Source organism: Dromaius novaehollandiae, chromosome 5 (assembly GCF_036370855.1).
Source record: "Dromaius novaehollandiae isolate bDroNov1 chromosome 5, bDroNov1.hap1, whole genome shotgun sequence".
NCBI classification, from domain to species: domain Eukaryota; kingdom Metazoa; phylum Chordata; class Aves; order Casuariiformes; family Dromaiidae; genus Dromaius; species Dromaius novaehollandiae.
In genome coordinates, this window is record NC_088102.1 from 69,961,973 (window position 1) to 69,986,304 (window position 24,332).

Genomic DNA, 24,332 nt, shown 5'->3' on the forward strand with positions numbered 1-24,332 from the left:
CTCGCTGCCTCGTTAGGTCTGTTTTGCACATCCCTGTGTTTGCTGTAACCACAACTAAGATGAGCAAGCCAGGGAAACTTCACTGGCGCAAATTGACATGCCAGGGGCTAGTTTAATCAGTGGGGAGAGCTTAATCTCTACCCTTTTACACAAAAGCTGAAGAAAAAAAAGGTCCGTCTCAGATACAAGACACTGCTGGCCTGCAGCCTGGGCAACCAACAAACAAACAAACCGGGTTTCTGAAGAACTGCCTCATCTCTCAACGCTTTGGAGTGGCATGGAAGTACAATAACAAGTTTTTCCCCAGCCTGTTTTGCTCTGATACTAGAGCAGAGGGCAGGAGTCACGGGGATTTTAAGGGACCACCAGTTCCTGGCCCACAGGGAGAGGGGGATGTCCTCTCTCCATGCATCTCCTTAGCCAGCATCACACGGCGATGCTCCCATTCGGCTCCGCTTCTGCACCTGCTTCTGCGGAAAGGGAGCCGCGCTCAACTTATGCCTCCCTGCTGCCCACCGACCACCGAGCCCCGCTGAAGCGGCGGGGACGGCGGGCCCACAGCAGGGCCCCTCGCCCGCTCGCCAGCCTGCCCAGCGCCGCCGTAATGAGAGGTAATTGCGCGGGCTGTTCTCTCCCTGCAGCCCGCGTCGCGCTCCCAAATGCCTCTAATTGAATTGCGGTAATTTCTGCCCTTCCTAATGCAGTGAGTCGGCGGGGGGAAATGACCCGCGGGGTAGGCGGCGGGGAAGGGGGGGAGGTGGGCGGCCCTCGGCGCCCCCGCGGGCGGGCGGGCGGGCGCCCCTCCTGCGCGGCCGCGCCGCTGCCCATAAAGAGCGCGGGGCCCGCGGGGCGGCCGCGCAGCGCCGCTCCCGCACCCGGCCGCGTCCCGCTCCGCACCCGCGGCCATGCGCTGAGCGCCCGCGGGAGCAGCCAGCCGCCGCCAGCACCCGCAGCCGCCGGGCGAGCACCGGCCGCCGCGCCCTGGCTCAAGGTACCCCCGTCCCGTCGCGCCCCGTCCCCGCTCCTGCGCGGCGGGACCCGGACTCACCGTCGCGTCTCTTTTCAGATGCAGAGGGCCACTGGTTTCCTGTGTCTCTCCTTAATCCTCTGCGCCGCCCTGTCGGAAGCAGTCGGACTGGTTTTAGCAGTAAGTGCTACCTGCACCGGGGGGGCGGCTTGGCGGCGCGCAGAGTCCAGGTCTACCGGCGGCGGGCAGAGTCCAGGTCTACCTGCGGCGGGACCCGCTGGGGGGGCACATCGGGGCCAGCAAGGCGCGCTGCTCGAAGCATTTGGGGCAACAAACAGGCTTTTAATTACGAACATTGGAATAATAGTAAATAACTAAGAATGTTAGGCTTTTGAATACTAGTTCCCGTGGGGAGAGGGTCTGGTCTGTAGAGCAGAGCTCAGTGGGTGTCCTCAGCTGACTCAGAAAAGGGGGTGAATATCTGGACTTCCACCTAACAGAGCAAGGGCTGCTATGTAAGTCCAGACAGGTATTTAAGAGAAAATACTGCTGTTTGCTAAGATGAGTATCAGGGAGTGATACACACTTTCAGCAGAAATTTAGAATTACTACTTCCAAAGTACCATTTGCAGTTTCAGTTATACCGAGTGACACCCACTACATGGATGTCAACAGCAAAACTACCAGCTAGATGGGGAGGGGGCAAAAGTCCACCAATACTCTCTGTTTCACTAGCATTTCCTTTCACTTCTGCAAAATTCCTTTTACTCCAAACCTTCAGAAGACGGCTCCTGCTCCCAGAACCCCCATTTGGGTGCTGCTGGCTTTCGTATCTTCAGGAGGCAGCGTGTAGTTCATCCAGTTGTTCACTTGCCTTTTTTTCTTTCTTTAAGGCAAAAGAAAAAAGAGGCTGGACTTTGAATAGTGCTGGTTACCTACTTGGACCACGTAAGTCAAGCACTCACTTTTTTTGGTGTTATTTCAAAACTCAAAAGCTTTTTTTCTTGAAAAACACTTTGTTAAAGTGTGCTACCCACTTTGACTAGTAATTTTGTCTAAATCTGTAAGACAGAAGAGACTCATTTGGGAGAATATTTGTTTAGATATTTATTACATGTCCTGCATAGGATCAAGTCATTTTAGACAGTAACTTGTCTCTTCTAAAGCAGAGCTGTGCTGTGAGCCAGGTGCATCTGGCCAGTCTTTGTGCTACTACACTGTAATTCTTGCATAGCGAACGTGTAACTACCCCAATTTTGTACCTTTGTCTCATTCCGAATTGGATGAGAATCAGAGAACATCTTCCCTGTGGAAGTGCTGCAAATTTTTATGTCACTTTAGACGTCTGTAGGAAGAATGACAGAATGTGAAATTCTGACACTCTCAAAAGTATTTCAGATTTAACATTAAATCTATTTGAAAATGCCTTTGCTACCTGGCTTTATTATACTATTTCTCACCTGGCTTTATTATACCTCTTTTATTAAAAGCAAAACAAATTAAAACAACAATAAAATGCATAATCAAAGATTGTAAATATTAACAATTCACTACGGGAAAGTATCTAATGCACACTGCCTTTAAAATATCAGGACAAACACTGGTTTACAAAGACTGAGAGCCCAAATGCAGATTATAAAAGAACATTGGAAATGCAGTGCTTAGCTGTCTCAAATCTCTCCTTTATCATTATCTCTTGCTAATTTAATAATACTCACTACCAGTGTTTGCATATATTCAATCTCAATGATACATGACAACTCTTACAGATACTTACTGTGACTCTCCATACAAAAACCATTAATATGCCTGTTTTCATTCTTTTTAACTACCCTTAAAGATACTTGAAAACAAATTAATGCATCTTAAATGTGTTTACTGGTTCTGTAAATGTCTGTAAGTATATTTGCCCCAAAGCAGAACTGACTGAATTGGCAAAGATTCTCTGGGGAAATGTACTTGCCAAGTACCATTTATCTAAGACTGGGTAATAGGCATCATCCTTTGTTGCAGGTCGTATTGATCAGCTTTTACTGATAAAGGAAATGCCCATTGCAAGGGGGAGAGAAGAGGCACCAGGGGAATGTAAGATAGTTTTTGAAGGTTATTTCTGTAAACTAGCTGCAGTTTACTTTTAAGCGAACTCATTGGCAACATTTTCTAAAAACAGGGGAAAGAGTAGCAAAAACAACCTCCAAAATTACGCATGAATGTACAAACTTGCATTTCCTGTACAACTCCCATTGCTTTCAGTAAGAGTTTTGACGACTGTGTAGTCCAGGACTGGGTCCATGACTGATGCAAATCATAAGCCCAATTTTGGAAGAAATGTTATTTTATTTAGTGACATTTTCATTAAAGAAAATGCTTCTTTGTCATTTTGTACGTAAGCATCACTCCATTGAAAGTGCTCATCATGTTCTGTTCTTTGAAGTCCATGAAAAGCAAGCCACATGGCAGAACTCTGTTGTCAGATCATCTAACTACCCTGATCTCTAATTTTTTTTCGTCAGATGCAGTAGATAACCACAGGTCATTTAATGACAAACATGGTTTCAGTGGTAAACGTGAAATACAGCCTGATGAGGATATAAAAGCAGGTAATGAAATCCTGAAAGCCAGTAGTTCCTTACTGGTCAAACTGTCAAGTAAGTGTATTGTTTCCATTTTCCATGTGCTGGAGTGAATGGCAACTGAAAGGATGCAGTCTAGCTTTCTGCTAGGCTATCTGGAAATACCTGGTATAGACTCATCTAGCCAAAGCTGGGGCTCTCCAGTATACATCTCAAGGCCCCTGTTATGACCAGTGAAGAGAAGCTGGCACTTTTAGGATCTGTGTCAGACATCTACTTTAGGATAAGATGTAGTAAGCTCTAGAAGCACCTGTTTCTTTCTCCTGATGATAAGAAACTAAATTGCTGCAGATATCTAAAGTGAGAGAGGATGAAGCTCATCCTCTGATTGTCAAAGAGCAGTCAATTTCCCACCCCAACCAAAGAAAGCAGTAGTTACTTAAGTACTATTATATGTTCATCCTTCCATTAAGAGCAGAGGATGAAGTCCCAGCCCAAGAGATCTTACAGTCTATTTTAAATCCAGCCAGCACAATGCAGACATATCTAATATTAAATAAAATTTCATAGATAAAGGAAATGTTCTTCATTTCTGCCATGCACATACGTACTCCATAAATAGAAGAGGAACAGTAATACAGTTCTTAGATATAGCTAGCTAGCTTCTGGTACATAGTTATGTAGCAAAAAAAGTACTATTTCCTCAAATACTGGTATAAAAATAATATTTTGTCAATCAGAAACAACATGAAAGGAAGATAGCATTTGTTATCTAACAGTACAGCTCTCAATGCAGCACGTTGCCATTTGCGAGCCTGCTTCTGTAGAGGAGCTGGCAGTATGATCTTTACGTTCAGAGCTATGGAACTGTAAAAGCAATTCCTTACTACTTCTGTGAGGTACTGCTGCATGTCCACAATTACCAACAAACCCATTGAACCTGTCTGGATGAGACCTTAAAATCATAGATTTGCCTCTCCCTTATTTTAGGCACTGTTCTTTAGCAAAAGTTTGCTCTCAACCTGAAGTTCCTCATGTAGTTCCTATCCAATTTTATATTCAGATCTTCTTTTAATAAGGTATTCAGAATTTTTTAAATATTAAATGATTTTTTCAGTTAAATTCTGATTCTCAAAAAAATTGTCTTAAAATAGCAATCTACTTACTATTATTCTAGAAGAATTGATGCAAAGGGCTGTACTTTCTTCTTGAAGGAATACTGCAGAATTTACAAGCTCTCCAGACAATCTAGAAGAATTTTTAAGCTGTGTTAGCCATATAGCACTAGGTTAAAAAATCCACATGCAAAATTAGGAAAATCTTTAGTAATGAAGCAGTTATGCTCTTTGAATTTAGAGTCTGTGAATTGCTGGTTATACAGAATAAGGCCAATAGCAGAGTATATAGAAATGTGTGTATAATATGCTCATGTCTGCAAAGAAAAATATTTATGCTATATCACATTATTACATTTGTGGTTCATCAGCCCACAGATTTATTAATGCTTAAATCTGTAACAAAATTTTGATCAAAACAAAAATGAAATTAAGAAAAATGTGAATGCAAATAGAAATATAATTAATGTAAGAAATATCAACATATTTATTTTTTAGCTCAGTGGAAGACATCAAGATGCAAATTCCCATAGACTTTCTTAGACTCTGACTCTCTGTATATAGTCCAGAAATGTCCCTGTCCCTTACAGCTCTCCCCATCAATATTTGTCATTTGGGCTTCAGAGCTCAGTCTCCATTCTGACCTGTATGTCACTACAGACCTAAATCTTCTCTTGTTCTGCCCTGGAAGAACTCCCCCAAGATTTACCTGCTGCAGAGACCCAACCTTTCAGACTATTTTCTGAGATGAAACACAGCCCATGGTGATTATCACATCCCGAGGCAGAATGCTCCGTGATGTGATGATGGACTGTGAGTCAGAGAACCGGGTACCTGTCTCCTTCGACTATATGCAGAGAACAAAAAAACACAGTGAAATTGCCCACAATTTGTTTTCTAATATAGAACAAGTGTCCATTACATTGATTAAAGAGCCTGATTGCCCCACCTTCTTTTTTTTTTTTTTAATAGACACAATAAACATACTGCCCCACTTCCCAAGGTGTAACAATGAACTTCCAGGGAGCTTCATAACTTGGGCCATCCAAGAGGCATCAAAAGGCCTACTTGCACAAGATGAAAGGGGAACATACTGTACTAGATGCACATGCAAAAACATATGTTACTGAGCCTTTAGCCAAGTCCCAGGTCTAGTGGCTGGGACTGCAAATCACTTCTGTATCACCTGAGTGATATATTGGGAACAAAGTCAGACTACAGGAGGATCTTTTAACTATTGTAAAGCTGGTGAACTTGCTTGCTAAACTTACCTTTTCCTTCAATACCAGGCTAGAGAACAGAAAGGGAGAGCTGAAAACAGAGTAGGTCTCCCTTCTACAGTAGTATTCACATGGCCTTAAAAACCACGACCATTAAGGTGTCAAAATAGCTCCTACACAGCAACAACATACAAAGCTGGGCAACTTTGATTCTGAGAATTACAATTACTTTAGAGTTCCTTTGCTCTTCCATGAAATGTCTCCTTGTATAGGACAAAATACTGCCCTGACATTTTCCATTAAGGATTTTAAGGATTTTTTTCTTTTATCAGATCAATTTTTCAGGTGCTTACAAACTTAGCCACGATAGTACATGCATTAAATCTTTATCACGTTAACATTAAATAACAACCAACATGTTTTCTAGGTAATCTTGGAAGACCACTGGCTGATGAAAACATTGTGCGCACAATAATCGAATTTTTGACTTACTTGCATCTTAAAGGTTAGTGAACACCTTTTTAATCTGGTTACATTTAGCAGAATCACTAAAGATCTGATTCTGTCAGCCTTACCAGTGTAAAAATTATTGAAAAGAGAGGACTTTTCCTGAATGTACAAGTCTTTCCTACTGAATTGTGCCTGCAAGACTTTGAAGAGCATCTCTGGAGAGGGACTGTCAGTTCCGTTTCAGTGCAGTGCAGGTGAATGCATCTCCAACACAGCAGGCTTCATTTGATTCCTCTGGGCACTGTAAAAATAATAACATCTACTACTAAAATTGTATGGACCCAACTTTTAGAAAAGCTGAAAACATAGACTATATACAGTCTGAGTACATGGGAGATAATAAATGACCAAATTGTTTTATACTAAGCAAAACCTTAGATTATTGCCAAGAACAGTTGGTAGAAATTCTAAAACATTTATTTTCATGACAAAGACACACATTTCCCCCTTCTGCATGTATTCTACAATAAAGTCACACCAAAACATGGTAATGATACTCAGCTGCATGTTAATAAACAGCTCAAAATGCCGCTAGTGAAATTCTCTGTGGAGTCATTCGAACTGTGACAAGAATTGTAGAACTGAGCTTGCAGCTGATTCTATAAGAATCGTAACTTTATTATAGCATCAAGTGAAGGGGAAACCTGACTTCTTCTGAGTTTCGAGAACCTTATTCATAAGTTCATAAAAAAAAAAAAAAATTCAGCCAAAGCAAACTGTAAATTTTTTTATCTTTTCCAGCCCTCTTAAAGCACTTGTCTACAAAAAAGTAATATATTCTTGCAAACAAAATAATGGGAAAAAAAGATATCATCATTGTAAACATTGGATGGAGGTTCTCTGGCTCAGAAAGCACACCATTCAATAAATCGAACTTCTATATTCTTACCTTCATATACAATTATAAGCGATTTTGTAGCAAAAGTATGCTGTGTGTTACATTTGTATTTTATTAATTTCATTATTAAAAAAACCTCAGATTTATTCATTTTCAATGTATACATCTTGGAAATGAAATTCTAGCCATCTTTGGCATCATTTTCTAAATGATTTGCATCCACCCAAACAAAATAATTCTCTCTACAGAAAGCATCAACAGAGTGCTTATTTAACCAATTTTGCATATGCTGCAGAAACTCTTTATGGTTAGTACAGGTAAATATTTGTGAACATTACTCTTGTATTAAGAGCCTAACATAATTCCAATATATATTTAAAGTAGACTGGTCCTGTATATTCACTGTGGACAAAAAAGAAAATTGGTTATTGTGCCACTATGAGGAAAAAGGAGCCCTAAACGCTTAGGGTATAGAAACATTCAGAGTATAGAAATACCCTGCTATGTGAGCTCAGGAAGCAAAGCTAATGTGTGGGCAAAATAAGAAAGGGTGTGAAACACGCTGAGCTTTCAGCATGCATGCTCTGATGTGCAGGCTAAGAGCTGCTGAGTTAGGCAAGAGAAAATACATCCCATAGAAATGCAGGCTACTTCTTCCCCAGGACAAGTGAGCAAAAAAGCTGCACCGTAACCTGCAGAATGACAATTCCTTGTTTATGACAGTAATGACATACAGCTCTCTTTATTCAGAATAGACTGTATCGTTACCATCTATCTTCAGAATAAATGAAAAAGGAATCTCCAAATTATATAAAATGGCTTTTCCCTGAGATGGTTCTTGCACTCCCAGGTTGCAAAAGACACAGAATGTTATAGCATTCTCCCTTAGCAATATTTATTGGCAAGACCTGCTACAAACTCTTACACAAAATCAGAACTTGATTTTCAAGGTAAAATCCACACACTTTACTTTGATACTAATGTTAATGTGGTAGAGATGTTTTAATACTTCTCCAATTTCATTTTACTACATTAAATACATTGATCCAGATATTTTCCCTTTGAAAAAACAATCCTGACCATGGCATTCAGAGAATGGTTATTCCAATTAGACATAAGTTTCCACCTGCAAGATAAAGTGACTATTTAAACTGATATCATTATAAGGAGTATCTTAGAGTTCATCAAAAGTGGCCTTTAGCTCTTTCTTTTAAAAATGACTCCCTCCAGGCTTAAAAGCTTGCCCATCTACAGCTGGTTGTAGGATGATGGCCCTAAACTGGATAACATGAAAACTTTTGAGATGCTGGGATTCAGCTGTATCAATTGACATAATGCAATTGGTAAAATTCATGAAGAAAGCTGTTGCTGTTTCTTAAAGGGAAAATTTTAACAGAAAGAGATCATTAATATTCAAAAGAAAATCTGCAGTTTAGAAATTAAACCATGAGAAGTACAAGGATTGCCTCTTACAGCTGAGAGAAGAAAAAAATGTACACTACTGAAATTGGATTTTTATTTAATTGCTCAGATTAATATGCATACTTACATATTTGTTAGTTCTCCGATTTTTCTTTTTTTCCTTTTTGCAGAGGCGGGAGCATTCGACAATCTACCTTTACCAGAGGAAACAAACCAATCTTGAAAAAGAACACATTTTTATTTTGTTGTAGTGTAAATTCAGACTGAATTCTAAACAAAAGATCCAAATGACCAAAAGATGAGAATTATTGGTTACATTAATCTGATAATGGCAAACAGCTTTATGCCTTCTTGGTTTTTCTTTCTTTCTTTCTTTCTTTCTTTTTTTCTGTGATGTTGCATTGTAAAATTTTCTGTAGGTAAATGATAAAATAAAAATAAGGAGCAACAATGTTTTGACTCATTTCCCTTTAAACAGCATTTTAAAATTAAATACACAACAGCACACAATACCTAGTATACCAAACCCAAGTTAAATTATTTAGCCTATGCTGTATCTATATTAATAAAAATTGCAGTAAAATAAAGCAAATACTGCCTATTAAGCACTTCAGCTGACTGATTCTGAGAAGCACAAGGGAAGTGACTGCACACTGCTACCATTGCACAGTCTTTTTATGTCACAGAGATAATTTGTCCGTACTTCTAGGCTCCACGGAAGTCTTTCTTCCTGTCCATGTCTTCACTGATGTGAAACAGATTCATATTCATTTTACATTTCATATTATTCACCTGTAATAAACCAGCCCACAGACTGTAGCTTAGCTTCAAAGAACACAAATTGAACTGTTCTGCACAAGTTCACACACATCTTTTTTAAACAAAGGGCTAGTTACACAAGCTATGCACTACTTCTGCTGTCTACAATACTGGATCTGTGCTCTTTAATGATAAAACTCTACTGCCTGCTCCAAAGTTAAACAAATACTTGATTTTATGAGGGTCTTTAGTCCAGGTCCAGTAAAGCCCTTGAATACATGCTTAACAATACTTAAGTGCTTTGATGCACCAGGATCAGAATGCTATGCCCATATAAATGTTGCAGAAAGAGTAAGAAAAGGTTTGAGAAGATGCAAAATTTTATAAAGGTTCTTCACATTTAGATGACTTTCACCCTGGGCATAGTGCAATGAAATACTGTCCTTTCAAAATGCTGCTTACCAGAGCGCACAGACTGACAGGAAATTTCGCAGAACGACTATTACATAATCTGTTTTTCACTTTTATCATAGCAGAATATGTTCTAGAAGCCAAGCCATTAGTGGCTAATTTGAAGCCACAAGGCTCACCTTGTCAATCAATTTGTGCTGTCCTTTTGATAATCACTCAGCCTCTGATCTAATGTCCAATGTTATCAGAGTACATTTTCCATCAGATTCAACAGGCTTTCGAGCAAGAGCTTCGGAGAGAGTTTTACTGTTTTTTTTCGGAAGGAGTAATATCAAAAGTATACACTGAAAGTGCTGCTAGACCTACTCTATTTGATAAATTAGTGGGATTCCAAAACTTGCAAAAAGAATAGACTGAAATTTAACTTGCATACATTAATATAATTCAGTAGTTTCAGACTCTCAATTTCACTAGTGACAGTCAGCTTTCCAGTTACAGACTTGACCAGAGCCCACTAAAATCAAGAGGATTTTTTCCACAGCCTTCTGTGGACTTTGGTTCTGAACTGCTAAAAACCAGTATGCATTTGCAACACTCAGTCACAAGTCATCTTTCTACAGAAAAGCAGTTGAATCTACAATCAAATAAAGAGAACATAATCTTAGCATTAAATTTGTTTTCTTTCCACATACAAAACTTAGTTTAAAATAAACAGTTAATATTATTTAAAATCAAATTAGCACACTGTCAACCTCATTAAAGTTAAAACGCGTTCTACGTAGTGGTAGATATATTTCATGCAGTCTCCTCGCAATGGTTGCTTGAGATGCTTTATGGTGAAAAATCTCATGAGATCAAGTGCCTGGGAAGATTTCCAGCAGTGTCTAAGGAGGGAGTCCCACAAGTTCTTTACTCTTTACACTGCTCTGTTATATGCATAGATTTTAAAAATACAAAGGATCATTTTCATTTAATTGCCTAAGATAGTGCATACCTTTTCACTCAGTAATTATCACATTGAAACTCATATTGGTAATAATATTCCCAAATATGGAGAGAGGTACAATTTTTAAAGTTTCTTTATCCTCCGCTGCTCTTAACTTTCAAAAATCAAAGGAAAAGCAGTAAAGGGTTTTTTTTCTATGTCAATTTCAGTAACGTTCTTATTTTATTAATGTTCTTTTTTTATTTAAAGAATTCCTTACATCTCCATGTCTCGGATTGAAATTCTGCAAATAGTTGGAATAATATCTCCATAATCAACCTCTCAAACAAATGCCAGATAAAAGATGGCCTTTATACCATAATTTGAAAGCCTTGAGTTTCAACAGAGCAAAGAGAAGATAAAAAGATGCTATTGGTTTCAGCAGAAAATAAAAAAAGGAGACTCTCATTTTACTAATTTGCCCGTTCCCATAAAACACATCCCACTCCTGTGTAGGACTAGATCAGACATTTATCTGCATTCCAGACAAAAGCCAAAGTCTAAAAAATGAGTCAAACTTTGTTGCAATGTTTGCCAACGATAGGAAATTATTCAACAGTCAAACTCAGAACCGACAAGGAACAGGAGGCTTGCTGATCTGAGCGACTGAACAACAAAATGGCAAATGATATCAAATGCTGCTATAAGCAAAGTAATACACATGGAGAAAAACAACCTTAATTTTACCTACATATAATTGTGGTCTAAATTATCTCAGGAAAAAAAAGCTTACACTCACTGTACACGGTCCTCTAAAAATTTCGGTTTGAACCTCAGCAGCAGTTAAAAAGGCCAATGGAATGTTAGGAATTATAATGAAAAAAAGCTGAAAACAACCCAGAAAGCATCATTATACCACCGTGCCCAGCTTTGACACCGGTTGCAGCTCTGATCACCTCACTGCAAAAAAGAGTACTGTAGAACTAGAAAAGCTATAGAGAAAAGTGAGTATCTTCAGTGACAGGGAGCACCTTTTTGTACCCAGAGAGATTAAATAGACTGTGATTCCTTAGCTAGAGAAAGAGACTCATAAGGAGAGAGCTGGCGGTCTGGAGTGTCATGGAGAAAGGGCCTGGGGAATTCACTCCTTGTAACCCAGGAATTAATGACCCACCTGATGAATCACCTGACGAAATGATCAAGTAACAGTTTTGGACGGCGCCCCAGAAACAGAAGTCCTTCTCCATACACTTCATAACGAAATCGCAGTGCTGATAGGCACAGTGTGTTGTGGAGGTTTCATAGGTTCTGAAAGGAAACAGCTAAATTCATGGAAGAAAAGTCCATCAAAGGCTATTGGTCCAAGTTGCTTCGATTAGCTCAAGAAGTCCCAGACTGAACTGTTTCTTAGAACATGTTATGGACATTTGTGTGTGCAGATGTACAAAACAATCCTTACAACGTGACCCGCAGTTCAAAGTTAATTAAAGAAGGATTCTGCACAGCATCCCATGCCAATTTACAAAGGAAACTTAAAAATTCCAAATTTTTAGCTAACAGTTCTGCAGAAATTAATAGTACATTTAACCAAAATAGGTATGGCTTTAATACAGTGCTCCATCTGTCAGGTAATCTCACTGAGACTTGTTTAAATGAAGACTGGTTCAATGTAGAAGAGGCTATTTCCAGTGGCACCACTGACATAAAACAGTCTGCTCAGATGAGGAAGTCATTAGGCAGCTGACAGGATACATGTATTTTCCCACCTGCCTACTCATGTAAAGGTCAGACTGCAAAAATTAGCATAAAGAAATTAGATAGGCACTCAGAATACTGAGAAAGCTTGATACTGGGATCAACATAAATCTGCTTTCAAGTTTAGTATTACAATAGTTAAAAAGGAACTATAGTCCTTTTTTGTCTGACTAGCACACTAACTTCTTAAGATAACAGAGCGTCTCGGGGCAAATTAGTTCACAAAAGGTTCTAACAATTTCTTAGCTGTTCTTCTGCCTTTCAAACAATATGAGGAGATATGAGATAGTATATGAAGTAGTGCATTAATAACTCACAGAAAAAGCCATGAAATTTTTCATGTGCTTTCAGAATATGCAATACAAAAAAGAAAAGTTAGATATGGGCACCAGAAAATATTATTTTGCAATTAGTAGAGTATATTAATTACCTCAGGAGATTTCTAAGGCAGATATGAGGATTAAAAGAAGGACTAGAGCTAAGTGTATTGGCAGAACAAATGAATTTTCACTAATTAATGAAGTACCTCAATAAACCGCAGTACTTTTTCTGTCTGTTTTGTGATCAATCGTTTGTTTGTACATTAAAGCAAACAACAGTTCCGATACTTAATTTTGTGAGGACTGAGCATGGACTGGGGACAATGCATGACTTGACCACCCATAGGAAACAGCAACTCACAGATTGCTCTACTACTCAGACTCTGTAGTTAGGTATATATGTGATACTTAGGGCTCAATATTTAATCTCTTGGAGAGTAAGGCATTTCTAACTTTGTGTGCAGCACTAAGCACTTCACAAGACTGAGCTTTGCAAAGTTAGAAGTGAGCTACAGATGAGAATTATTTTGTGTCCTTCCTTTTAAAGCAGTACATCCTTCCTAAATATTTTTTCTCAGAGCCCTTGAGATGCAACTCACGAATGTTCCATCATCTGTGGTATTTCTGATCGACTTCATCTCTATAGATTTTTCACTGATGAAGTACATACAAATCACACAGCTCTTCTGAGTGCTAGGGGACATTCACGGGTCTCATACAGAATGTCTGTCTCAGGGGAAATTCTAAAATACCAAAATACATTCTGTTTCAGACTGGGATAAAATTCAATTTGTTTAAAATATTTTTGACTTTGTTATAATTTCTAAGGTAAACATTGACTATTTATCACTTGCAAACACTGAAATAATCGATTCAAAATGGATTGCTCCCGTAATTTCCCTTCAGAATGGTTACGGGGTCATAGGTTCTCTTGAAACGGTTCTATTTAGTTGAAAACTGATCCATCAGAGAATACTTGATCAGGTTTAGGTACTCCATACTGAAGGTGATGGTTCTCAGACAAGATTTAAAATGGAGGTTCTGATCATTTATGTCAATATAAGTTCCTAGCTCATATTTGTAGAGCTAGTATTCATTGCTTGCTATTTATTCAGATTTCAGTGCAGAGGAATCGTATCCTGCTTCACGAAGATCCTTCTGCAGTTTCAGGGAGATGTCCTATTCCTCTATAATTCCTGCTTTAAGAGATGGCAGAGCTGGGAATCATCAGCATTCTGGCAGATTTCACACTTCCTGATCTCAGCAGCTATTTAAACCCAACTCAAAGCAGCCTCCACAGCTTTGCGTGAGAATTGTACACAGGTCTTGTGTGTGTGCAAATCAGTATTTGGGGACACAGGCTGGGTAACTTCAGTTAGGATTCTTCTCATGAACTTTAGGCACTTAACCTAATGAATGGAGCGGGATAGCTTGGAGAGGGCAGTTCTGCTAACTGAAGACCTGAATCCCCTTCTGCTCTCTGCTCACTAGAGAGTGAGCCCTGGCTCTGAATTCAGAGGAACCCTCTTTGTTAGGTGCTTAGGCTCGCTACTTCAAACCAAACAGGATAAACTTAGGCCTTAAGACTTAGCTAACCAGTGGAAACAGACAGGCAAAAGAACCATGTTTTTACAGCTAAGTGTTACACATTTGTTTAAGCATCACTTTTAAAAACAGGCTTGCAAGTTGCATCGCTTGCTTTTTATGCTAGTTGCTTATGTATATCTGCACTTGCTAATTTTTAAATATACAGCTCTTCAAAGTCAGCATGTGAGGGCCAAATCCTGACCTAGTCAAACTCAGTGTAGAGATGCTGACAACCTTGAGGTATAGCTATCTATATCAGTTAAGATCTGACCCATCCAGCGGAGCAATGCTATGACAACATTTCAGTTCTGTAAGTAGCAGATTTTACATCAAATGTACCTTCAGAAAAAAAGGCTATAGTCACTCTCATACTGTACGCTGTTCTCCTTCTTCCCACCTGCTGCAAAGTACATTATTCATGAAATCCTTCTGTCATTTTATGCCTTCAGAATCCTCCACTGATTCAAACAGGCCATTAAGGAAATGATACTGTTTCTCTCTGTTATTTAGAAATGTCTCCTAATCTGTGAAATCTTAATGAATTTTATGTAGTTCAAACTGTATAAAACTTTTCTCTCTGCCTTTTGCTCCATTTTCATTTGAATTCCTTTCTCACCATATATTATAAACAGTATTTTATCTCTCACCACAGGCCTCAAACATCTGTTTCCAAAACTCAGTTTGATAAAACATAATAGTTTTGTCATGGTAATCATTATTTTGGTATCCTTCTCCCCAGTCTAGCCACCTATTAGCATAATATAGAGTAATTACCAATAATACATATTTGTGATAGTGTTAACAAGCCAAGTTTTCTTGACTGGGTACAGGGAAGCAGATTCAACATGTTTTGCTTTCTCCACTCTACAGTAGCCATTATGCATAGGTGTTATTCCTTTTTTCAGTCAGATAGAAAGGCTGCTTTTCCTTGTGCAAAAAGAAAAAACAAACCTTTTCGCCTTGCTACTTTTTATGAATTCTGAGTGGAATCATATCTGTAGTGGACAAACTTGAGGTACATTTTTGGGAAGAATCAGGAGACTATAGGATTCTGATCCTCTATCTTCAAAAGTGATTTAAGGCCAGCTTTTTGGAAGCCTTAAGGCATGTTGAGATGCAGACACACTTGACTGGATTTACGGAAGTGTGCAAGCAGGTCAGGTGTCGAACTCCCAGTGAGAGTCAAAATTTTATTTATATGCAACGCAAAACTTCATTAAAGGAAAAACTTGTGTGCACTTATGAATCCAGCTTGACACTAATTCAAATCTCAAGATGTCAAAGTATATTAAAAAATCTGACCCTTACAGGAGAAAGCCTGGACAACGCTACTAACCTGTATCGACAAAAGCTGTTCTTTGTTACCATGGGTTTACACATATCTAACCACAGCTGTGATGTTAGCCAGCAAATAAAACCATCTCGCCAACATCACAAGGCCAAACAAGTGCTAATAAAATGCCAAGGCAAATACATAGCAATGCGTGGTTACAGCTCTGGGCTCATACATAACATGAGCCAGATCTTTTGCGTATGCATCTCGCGATAAGAACACAGTCAGGTGCCCATGCACTATGAGAATGCTGGGGCGCCAGCTGCTGACAGCTGACAAAACTTCCGCCAGCTAGAGTTTCTAGTGCAGACATCACCTAAATTTCCCCTCAAAGGTAATAAGACTTTGGTACCTTAATGCTTAAAATTGTTGTAGAAAATGGATCTCGCACCTCCTTCCGAAAACTGCATCCTTCCACTACACCATCTGGAAAAAAAACCTTTTTAGCAGAATCTCTGATTCAGTTTAGTACCAGTAATGATAAAAACAAACAAAACCCTTCAGCTATGGCTTGAGGCAGGAAAGACTGCCCTTTAAATGAAAAAAAACATAACTACCAAACTGAACAGTGAATATACATTAACAGTCCAAGAAAAGCCTGAAAGCCTCCGCACGTGTGAACCCTTTAGCTTTACCGGTCTTGCAGCACTTCCCTTCTAAGCCTCCTAGTGCCACTTCCCAGCAAAATCATCTTCAGAGAGGACGCTTTTCATGTTTTCCCGGCAATGTTTTCTGTCCTGTCGTGCCAGCTCTGAAGTAGGACTGGTAGTTAGGGGGCTAAGCCAGCCATGATTTGCTCACGCAGCCCGATGGCTTTTGCAGCGTACAGGGTTTTAAAAGCTTTGATGACTGCATGTTTTTTGCTGAGTTTCTTAGTTTGCAAATATTATTTGTAAAAAAGCTTTATAGTTCAATGCGGCTGTGCTAGGAGGCCAAAGGCTGGACTGGCATAAACTGAAAAGGTTTGTTGATTTCTGGGAAATAAAACAGATTTATACGATTTGGAGAGTCAGCCTGAAGAGGTACCATAAAAGCAGAGGTGAGTTCAAACAACTGTTAAACAGGACAACTTCATGCTGCTACCTGGATTATTTGCTCCTTGGATATTCTTCTGAACGGAAGCAAGTCACTGCAGCTGGAAATGAAAGTCACACTGTGCTGCCAGGATTTTGCAACTCAGCAGTATTAAATAGTCATGGCAGTGGCTTCTGGCTACTTCTTTCAATGGCAAAGCCACAGATAGGCTATATATTGCAGTATTTGGAAGTAAGAGTAGATCAGCAGGGCCTTGATTTTGTGCTGATCTTGGGCCTGACAATTTCTTTTAAGTGAGCAAAGAAGAGATTTTGAGATGAGAGGCCTGGTGGTGGAGAGGAGAGTTGTAGTGTCTCTACTAAATTTGTGACAAGAGATGATTTCCACGGCTCTAACATAAGCAAGAAGATGGCCTCTGGTAATCCTTTCTCCTCGCTCTGTTAGCTGTATCTTTATTAATTAATGCAAGAGAAAAGACAGAAAAAGAATTCTATGGAGAAATACTAGACAACATATATTTTTCTTTCAGAAACTTGTTCTTACATGACAAGAAATTATTCCTAACATAAAGAAATAAGAAAATAATCAAGCCATCAAGCTACCAAGGAAATGCCAGGAATTTCTCAGACGAAATTCTTTTCCCGTTTGCAAATCCAGTAATTCTTCAACTCATAAAATTGTTTGGCAAAAAAGAAATGCAAGAGCTCATCTAAACTATTCTCCAGTTCACAGAAAGATAAACTACTGCTAAACCATACTTGAGGAGTGCTTGTTTTTAAGCCCTGCAGCATTAAATGCTCCACAATCCCTCCAAGCAACTAGTCCAGTGCTTCACTGTCCTCTACTACTGGAAAGCGTTTCCTGATATAGAACCAGAATTTTCTTTCTGCCTTTTATACCTAGTACTATGGACATGGAAAAAGCATGTTCCCTTTGCAGTTACCGATTTTGTCTTTCAAAGCAGTTACTATGCCCTCTCTCATAACCCTTTTGCATTCTCTTCTTTAAGCTAAACAACCACAGCCTGCTAAACTTTGAGGGAAACACGGTAAAGAGTTTCCAGCAGAAAAGGTTCAAGTATTCACAGGATCAAGGTTTATAGCTTTTCTTTTTCTTTTAAATAAATAAATGGCTTTAGTTTTAAAATAATACAGAGAACTTTTTTTTTTTGTTCTTAGTGTTCTGGTTCCCTTTTTTTTCTGTTCAAGTGAAAGTAAGGGACAACTATAAAGCAGAAAAGGCTGCCAGTTTAGCAGAAGACTTGGCAGTTATTTGAAAGCCTCGTTCCTCTGTGAGTCTAACAGTAGATGTCCTAAACAGCCACAAGGTGGTAATGTTGTTCTACAGGAAAAATCTCAAGGCTGTTTAACACAGAACAGAAATCAATACAAATGTCTAACTTGCATAGAATTGCAATTACAAAGAGCAATAATGTGCTTTTACAAACTACGAAGCAAAAACAATTAATAAAACATTGTGCTCTAGCTAATGGAGAGAAATGCAGTGGCTCAGTGATACCCACCTACTGCAAATTATATTATCAAAAATTACGCCCTTGCATCAGCATGACAGAATTTAAGAACATAATTGGAACGAAGTCAGGTAATAAACAACACAAGAGCCTTGTGCAGTGTTTGTCTGGATGCCTTCATGTTTTAATGAGAAATAATAAAGAGGAAACATCACTCAAGTTTTGCAAATGAATGGGGAAGATTCAATCAGCGTTTAGAAGACAGCATAATCCAGTGTTTCAAAAATAGTTTTGTAGAGAGGCAAAATGGCAACTTTCAAAGTATACATTCCTCCTAGTGCAAATCCTTCATTGCAGATAAGTTTCCTTGTTAATCTGTCATCAAGTGATTGCACATGAATATTTCTCTCTCATTAGTTATTGAGACAGCTGAAAGGAAGTTACAATACCTTGTTAGCAAGAGCACCAGTCTAAAAAGAAAAAAGAAATCCGATGGAGGACATAAAAATAGTTTCTGCTCTGGATTTGAAAAGCGTCAGCCTAAGAGACTGTGGTCATTACTAATGTTGAGATGGCCCCAACAGCCTGGAGCTGTAAATACTAGTATCAGTTTGGAGGCACTTGCCCATTAAGAGAGGGGTTCCCTTGAGATGTCAGAGCAAAATATTACACATGGAGCTCTGACGCTCACTTTCATGGGCACTAGGAAGAAAGATGTCATTGCCCAGGTATACACAATACTCAGGACTGTGCTGCAGCAATATTTCAACAGGGAAATTTCAACACTGAAAACGCACCTTGTGTTTCATTTAGAAAAAGTTTAGTACATGGCAAACAGCAGTCGTGATGCTACCCCACCCCAAAGTGGTCACCAGACATCCTCTGGGAAGGAAAGCGAGAACTTGCAGCTACTCTCTGCTTCTATGCTTCTCATGATTTGCTCAGCTACGTTTAACTAGATCTTACTCAGAGCTAAACAATAGCCTATAAACTACTAGTGCGAGCTCCTCTGAACAGCTCTAAGTACCCTCTTACAAATTCTCTAATTTAGTGAAAAGACATGACGTGACATGAAGACATTTAGCGAGAAGACATGATGTGACAAAGAGTACAGGCAGAGCACAACTAACCAAAGTGAGGAGATAAGGACCATCCTGTCTGCTTACTCACTAAGGTCTAACGTTTTAAAGTCATCTACTGGTGACTCTGACTTACCTTACTTGGAACAAGTACACTGTCATTCAGAGGCCTCAAATCTGAAATGCTGGATATCAGACCCTGGTCACCCAAAAACCAATCTTTTTTTTGATTTTTGATTTTAAGGAAATTTTATTTACTTTGAGAGCTCCAAATCATAAATTTTGACATCAGGTTTGGAGATAGTGAATCAGTCCTAGGAACAAGTCAACTGTCTGATCATTCAGGCAAATCAGCAGCTCTGAACTGTATAACAAATGTTCAGAAACATGTTTCTAGAACATTGTGTCTCTCTGTGGACTCCAAAAACACAATGGTGTTAAAGCTGCAGGAAAAAAATAAATTTCTGGAAGATGGAGGTGGGTTATATTCATGCAGAATAGAGGCTATGACATGCAAAGTGAAACTTCATTTTTGGCCATGCAGCTCACCAAGTATTACGTGGGAAGCACTTCTAATACTAGGTTTTACTGACTATAAACTAATACTCAGAAAGCAATATTTTCACAATTTAAAACAGTCCAAATCTATGGGTGCAGCTATGCGGGAATTTGGGTCTGTAACTCTCTTCCTATCCTACTCAATCACTGCAAGCCATGTCAGACTTTACAGCATACAGTGTTCTACTTAGGCTGTTCTGAGTGAAACCAATGGAAAATTATGGATCTAAATTTTACCGTAGTAAATCTAGCTTCTGAGTCTAGTCTTGCAAATCCTCCTCTGTAAGGCCAAGGAACTATTTGTACAATTAGAGATTACCTGCAAGAGGGAAAGTATCAGAATCAGGCCTTTTATCCTTGGCCAAATGAAGTAGAATGATTCCATCAATTATCTGCGGTAATTAGATTATTGAATTATGTGAGTAATAGTTTGTTCACCTTCCAACTATCTAATTTGAGGTTGGACAGAAAAAGAAAGAAAAAACATCAGCACGTAGAGATGGTATCAGAGCAGTTGCAGTGAAAAACAGCTCAGAGCTAGCACGGATCACATGAGCCAAAAAGACACGGTGGTCCTTCTGTGTTCACAGAGGACAAAGAAAAGCATAGTCCACTGCTAAATGGAAGAGAAAAGTACATGACAGTTAATGCAGAGGAAACTATGTGCTATGCTATCTTCCATAGAGTCACTGCCAAACTCAGACAATCAAAAGTTATTGTTCAAGCCACTACAAATATGAGGTATGCTAAAAAGAAAGGGAACAGTGAAAAGAAATAAATTGGGTGTGGTATTCTAGATCCTTCATTTTGAAAGAAAACACAGAGTTCCATTTTTCATCTTCTTCTCCACAACCATGACAGTTAAAAGCTTACTTTAAAAAATATATCAAGGATTTTCCACAATCAGATGCTGTCAGCAGACAGGACTTTTCAGACAGGAAAATTACAAGAGCTGGCCAAACCAATACTTTTTGCAGATTAGAAGGCTTTTTCCAAAGACACTCAGGCCAACGAAAAAACTTGCTAATATCAGTATGGTCTGAGTCTGACCAGGATGAAAAAAAAAAAGCTGATTTTGACTGGTTTTGGTGCAGCTTTTAGCAAGGCAACATACAGACAGTGTGAAACTATTTCACTGATTTCAGACAGCTACTTGAGTTAACAGAGAGTTAAAAATCTTCATGTCTGTAGGTTGACTATAGTTTTAATGACGCAACTCATACTCGATTGATGCAAAAGATTCTCCTGTGTTTCTTGTTATCACATCGCCTTATAACACCAGTAACAGCTGCTTCCAAAACTGACATTATTTCTCCATTAAGAAACAGCTGAGTACTTGAAAAACCACCTGCACATCTTCTTTTTATCACCTGTAATATATGAAAGACTTGTCAGAGGCCAGACTTCATCTCATCAAGGACCGGTTCATGAAATATCATCCTGGCAATGAAAGGGTTTGATCCATAAAGAAAGAACTGCTCAACAGCCGTTATGATCTTCTACACAATAGAGATGGGCCCACCTATTTATGTTTATTGTCTACACCCCAGCTGCTGGAACTCTGTAAATCATTCTAGATAGTTCAAATTAATCAAAATTTCCCTTGGGGATGTGATTTTTCTCATTTGGATTTCCTGAATTCATATTGCCACTAAGCAGGGGCAGACTAACTTTGGAAAAAGTATTTTCTTCATCTTTAGAACTGCAGCTAAACGAGACTTTTGTGGTGTTTTGGGGAGACAAAGTTATTTGTATATTCTCACCATCTTATCTTTCTTACTTACAGGTCTGCTAACAGAAATAAAACCATAAGCTACAGAGAAGTCCACATGCAGCAGTTCAGGCACAGAAAGTAATCACATTTTCACTCTTCACAGGATGCAAATCCCTGTACACAGAGATACTCTGTACATCATTGTACATCACCATGAAACAGGCAAGAGAACAGATAATTGTACTACATTTTCGATATGATTCACCCTGGTGCAGCACAGGCCTCTGTCAGTAAAGCAAATGGACAGCTTAAGCTAACCTTTTCAGAGAGAGGTATCCCTCCATCCTCCTCAACAAGCACAATATTTACCAGTCTATGGAGCAACATGTTCAGACGTGGGACCCCTTATCTCTTGCACTGAATTTTGTTCAGTTATGCCCTTTAAACATATTAAAATGAAACCTGGAACATATCCCTTCAAACAAAGAAAAAACTTTAGCATATTAAACACAACGTGCATGATCTGATCCTCAGTAAATTGGAAGGTTTTCCCAATATGCATTTGTGCAAAGAACTAATGAGCATTAAAACCACTGGGTGCTTTTTGTCTAACAACACATGCCACACAAATCAATGGAGTGAGACAGACAAATCTTCCAAAGAAGCATCTCTCAAAGTCTGTAATAACTGAAGAAAACATAAGCTAATGCACACGGTCCAAACAAGAAACAGTAGAGGTCTCATGGCTCGAGCAGATTGGCTGATGAGAAAAACCTAAAGCTTGATTTTCAAAATGGCTTTAATTATTTGTAGCTACAAGCTTTGGACAAAACAGAGGCTGTTAAATATTAAAAATTAGACCTCAAATTTTCTGCAGTTAAGATCTCCAGATTTCAATATTTTTCTCTGTCTGAAAGCTGAAAATAAAACAAAATGAAACAATTCTTTTGGTTGTTCTTTTTTAAAGCTGAGGAGATCCCCTGCATTGGTAATATGCACATAGCAAACTTCCACCAATAGACTTAACTTTCAAAAAGAAATCTGAGAAGCCCCAAGGAGTGGATTTCTCAATGTGATGCATGTTCGTCTTCTGAAAATCAAGATCCTTTGAAGTGCCTGTATTTACCTACTCAAATCAGTAGTACTCCTTAAAATGTAAGCTTTGCTTTTCCCTGGCAACTGATGTCTTTAATAATATATTAACATGCATATTTAAACTGCTTTGTTGTTAAGACGAGTTCTCCTAGGGCACTGGGAATGATTGGGAAAATAATGGAGGAGGAGATAGAAAAATTCTCTTGTGGCACTGCGATCACCTCCACTGCACTTACCTTCCAAACACCATGCAGGTTCGGTCACCTCTTCTAGCAAAGGAAACAGCGGAGCGAGAAGAGGTACAGAGAGGGCAGAGTACGGCATACCTCCCATTAAAAGGAGAAATGAGATGGAATACATGTCTTCATCTAGATAGAAGAATGGCGATCAGAATATCAGAATTTGACATGGGTCTACAAAATCACAAATGGGGATAGAAAAGGTGATAGGGAATAATTTTTCTTCATTTCTTATAATGGAAAAGTTACGTAGGGAAAGTTAGAAACAAACTAATAGAAATAATTTATCACACAACATTTTACATTGCAGAACTCATCACACGAGGTTGCAACAGAAGTATAAGCAGATTAAAATGCAATTAGACGCACTCCATCAGGAGTTAGTAAACACACTTTTCTAGACGTGACTCTGGTGATCTCCAAAGGATTTGAGAGTAGAGGGAAGTCTCACTCTACAAATTTCTTTTTCCTTGCATGGTTTTCTCTAGATATCTGCGTTTAGCCATTATAAGTCACACAATGCTGTGCTAGATACAGCTTTGGTTTGCCTCAGAATAACTTTTCTTGCACTCTTAGGTCAGCAAAAATTTTGTGTAAGAGACTTGCACAAGGACCGGAGAGTTAGGACCATACTAAATGCTTAAAAAAATAAGAGTAGCTTAAAGTTCAGTAATTTGCATATCCTTAAAGTAGCACTTGGAATTACAAAGGAAAACACCTTAATCCATTTATTCTTTAAAATTTTTAAATGTGATGTGAAGGCATTAAAGCAATCAGATCTTTTCAGATGAAATCATTCCTATGGAGTGATGAATAGCTGTAAAACTCTACTCATTTGTCTTGGAAAAGTTTCAATGAGTTATTTAAGAGTCATTGAACAATTATTTTTTCATTTATCACTCAGTCAATAATAACTCTCTGAAGCTCTAGTTGGACATACACAATAAAGAAAATCATTCAGTTAAAAACAAAGCCAAAGAAGCAAGGTGTATATTACATGTAATCACTGCTACAGAAAAATAACATCAGCTACAATTTGTCAAAATATTACCAGTTTGAGAACTAAAGAATGTATGTGTCTCACTAGAAGACACTATACTTAAACACAATTTCTGCTGCATAGGGATGCATGTGCCTGTGTTTTATGGAACTGGGGTATAGGTAAGAAAGTCCAGGAAAGCAGAAAAACAGACAGCTCTACTCCAGATCACAAGAGAGTCTCTGGCAGAGGGGTCAGGAATTCCACTGGCTGCTAAGTACACACTCTGGGGTAGTTTTCTGAGTCCTAACCAAGTCACTTCCAAAGTGACAAGGTATGCTAGGGGAGAAATGGGAGTAAGACTTGGTCTATATCAATTTATACGGACGCACAAGCTGCTGACCCAGCTGCACAGGGGCTACTGGAC

The 24,332-nt window shown here is 38.9% G+C and overlaps 1 protein-coding gene across 2 annotated transcripts; it reads left to right on the forward strand.

Moving 5' to 3' along the window:
• Positions 1–891: 891 nt before the first annotated feature.
• On the forward strand, positions 892–9,096 carry GAL (galanin and GMAP prepropeptide). 2 transcript variants are annotated; one of them, XM_026114206.2, is made up of 7 exons: positions 892–991; positions 1,067–1,147; positions 1,861–1,915; positions 2,981–3,052; positions 3,481–3,567; positions 6,303–6,380; positions 8,816–9,096. In XM_026114206.2, exons 2-7 carry the CDS (start codon positions 1,067–1,069, stop codon positions 8,866–8,868), a joined length of 426 nt encoding a protein of 141 aa, XP_025969991.2. In that variant the 5' UTR covers positions 892–991; the 3' UTR covers positions 8,869–9,096. The 2 variants fall into 2 exon arrangements, with proteins under 2 accessions (XP_025969991.2, XP_025969993.2); XM_026114208.2 differs by lacking the exon at positions 2,981–3,052 and having other exon boundaries at positions 894–991.
• Positions 9,097–24,332: the final 15,236 nt, after the last annotated feature.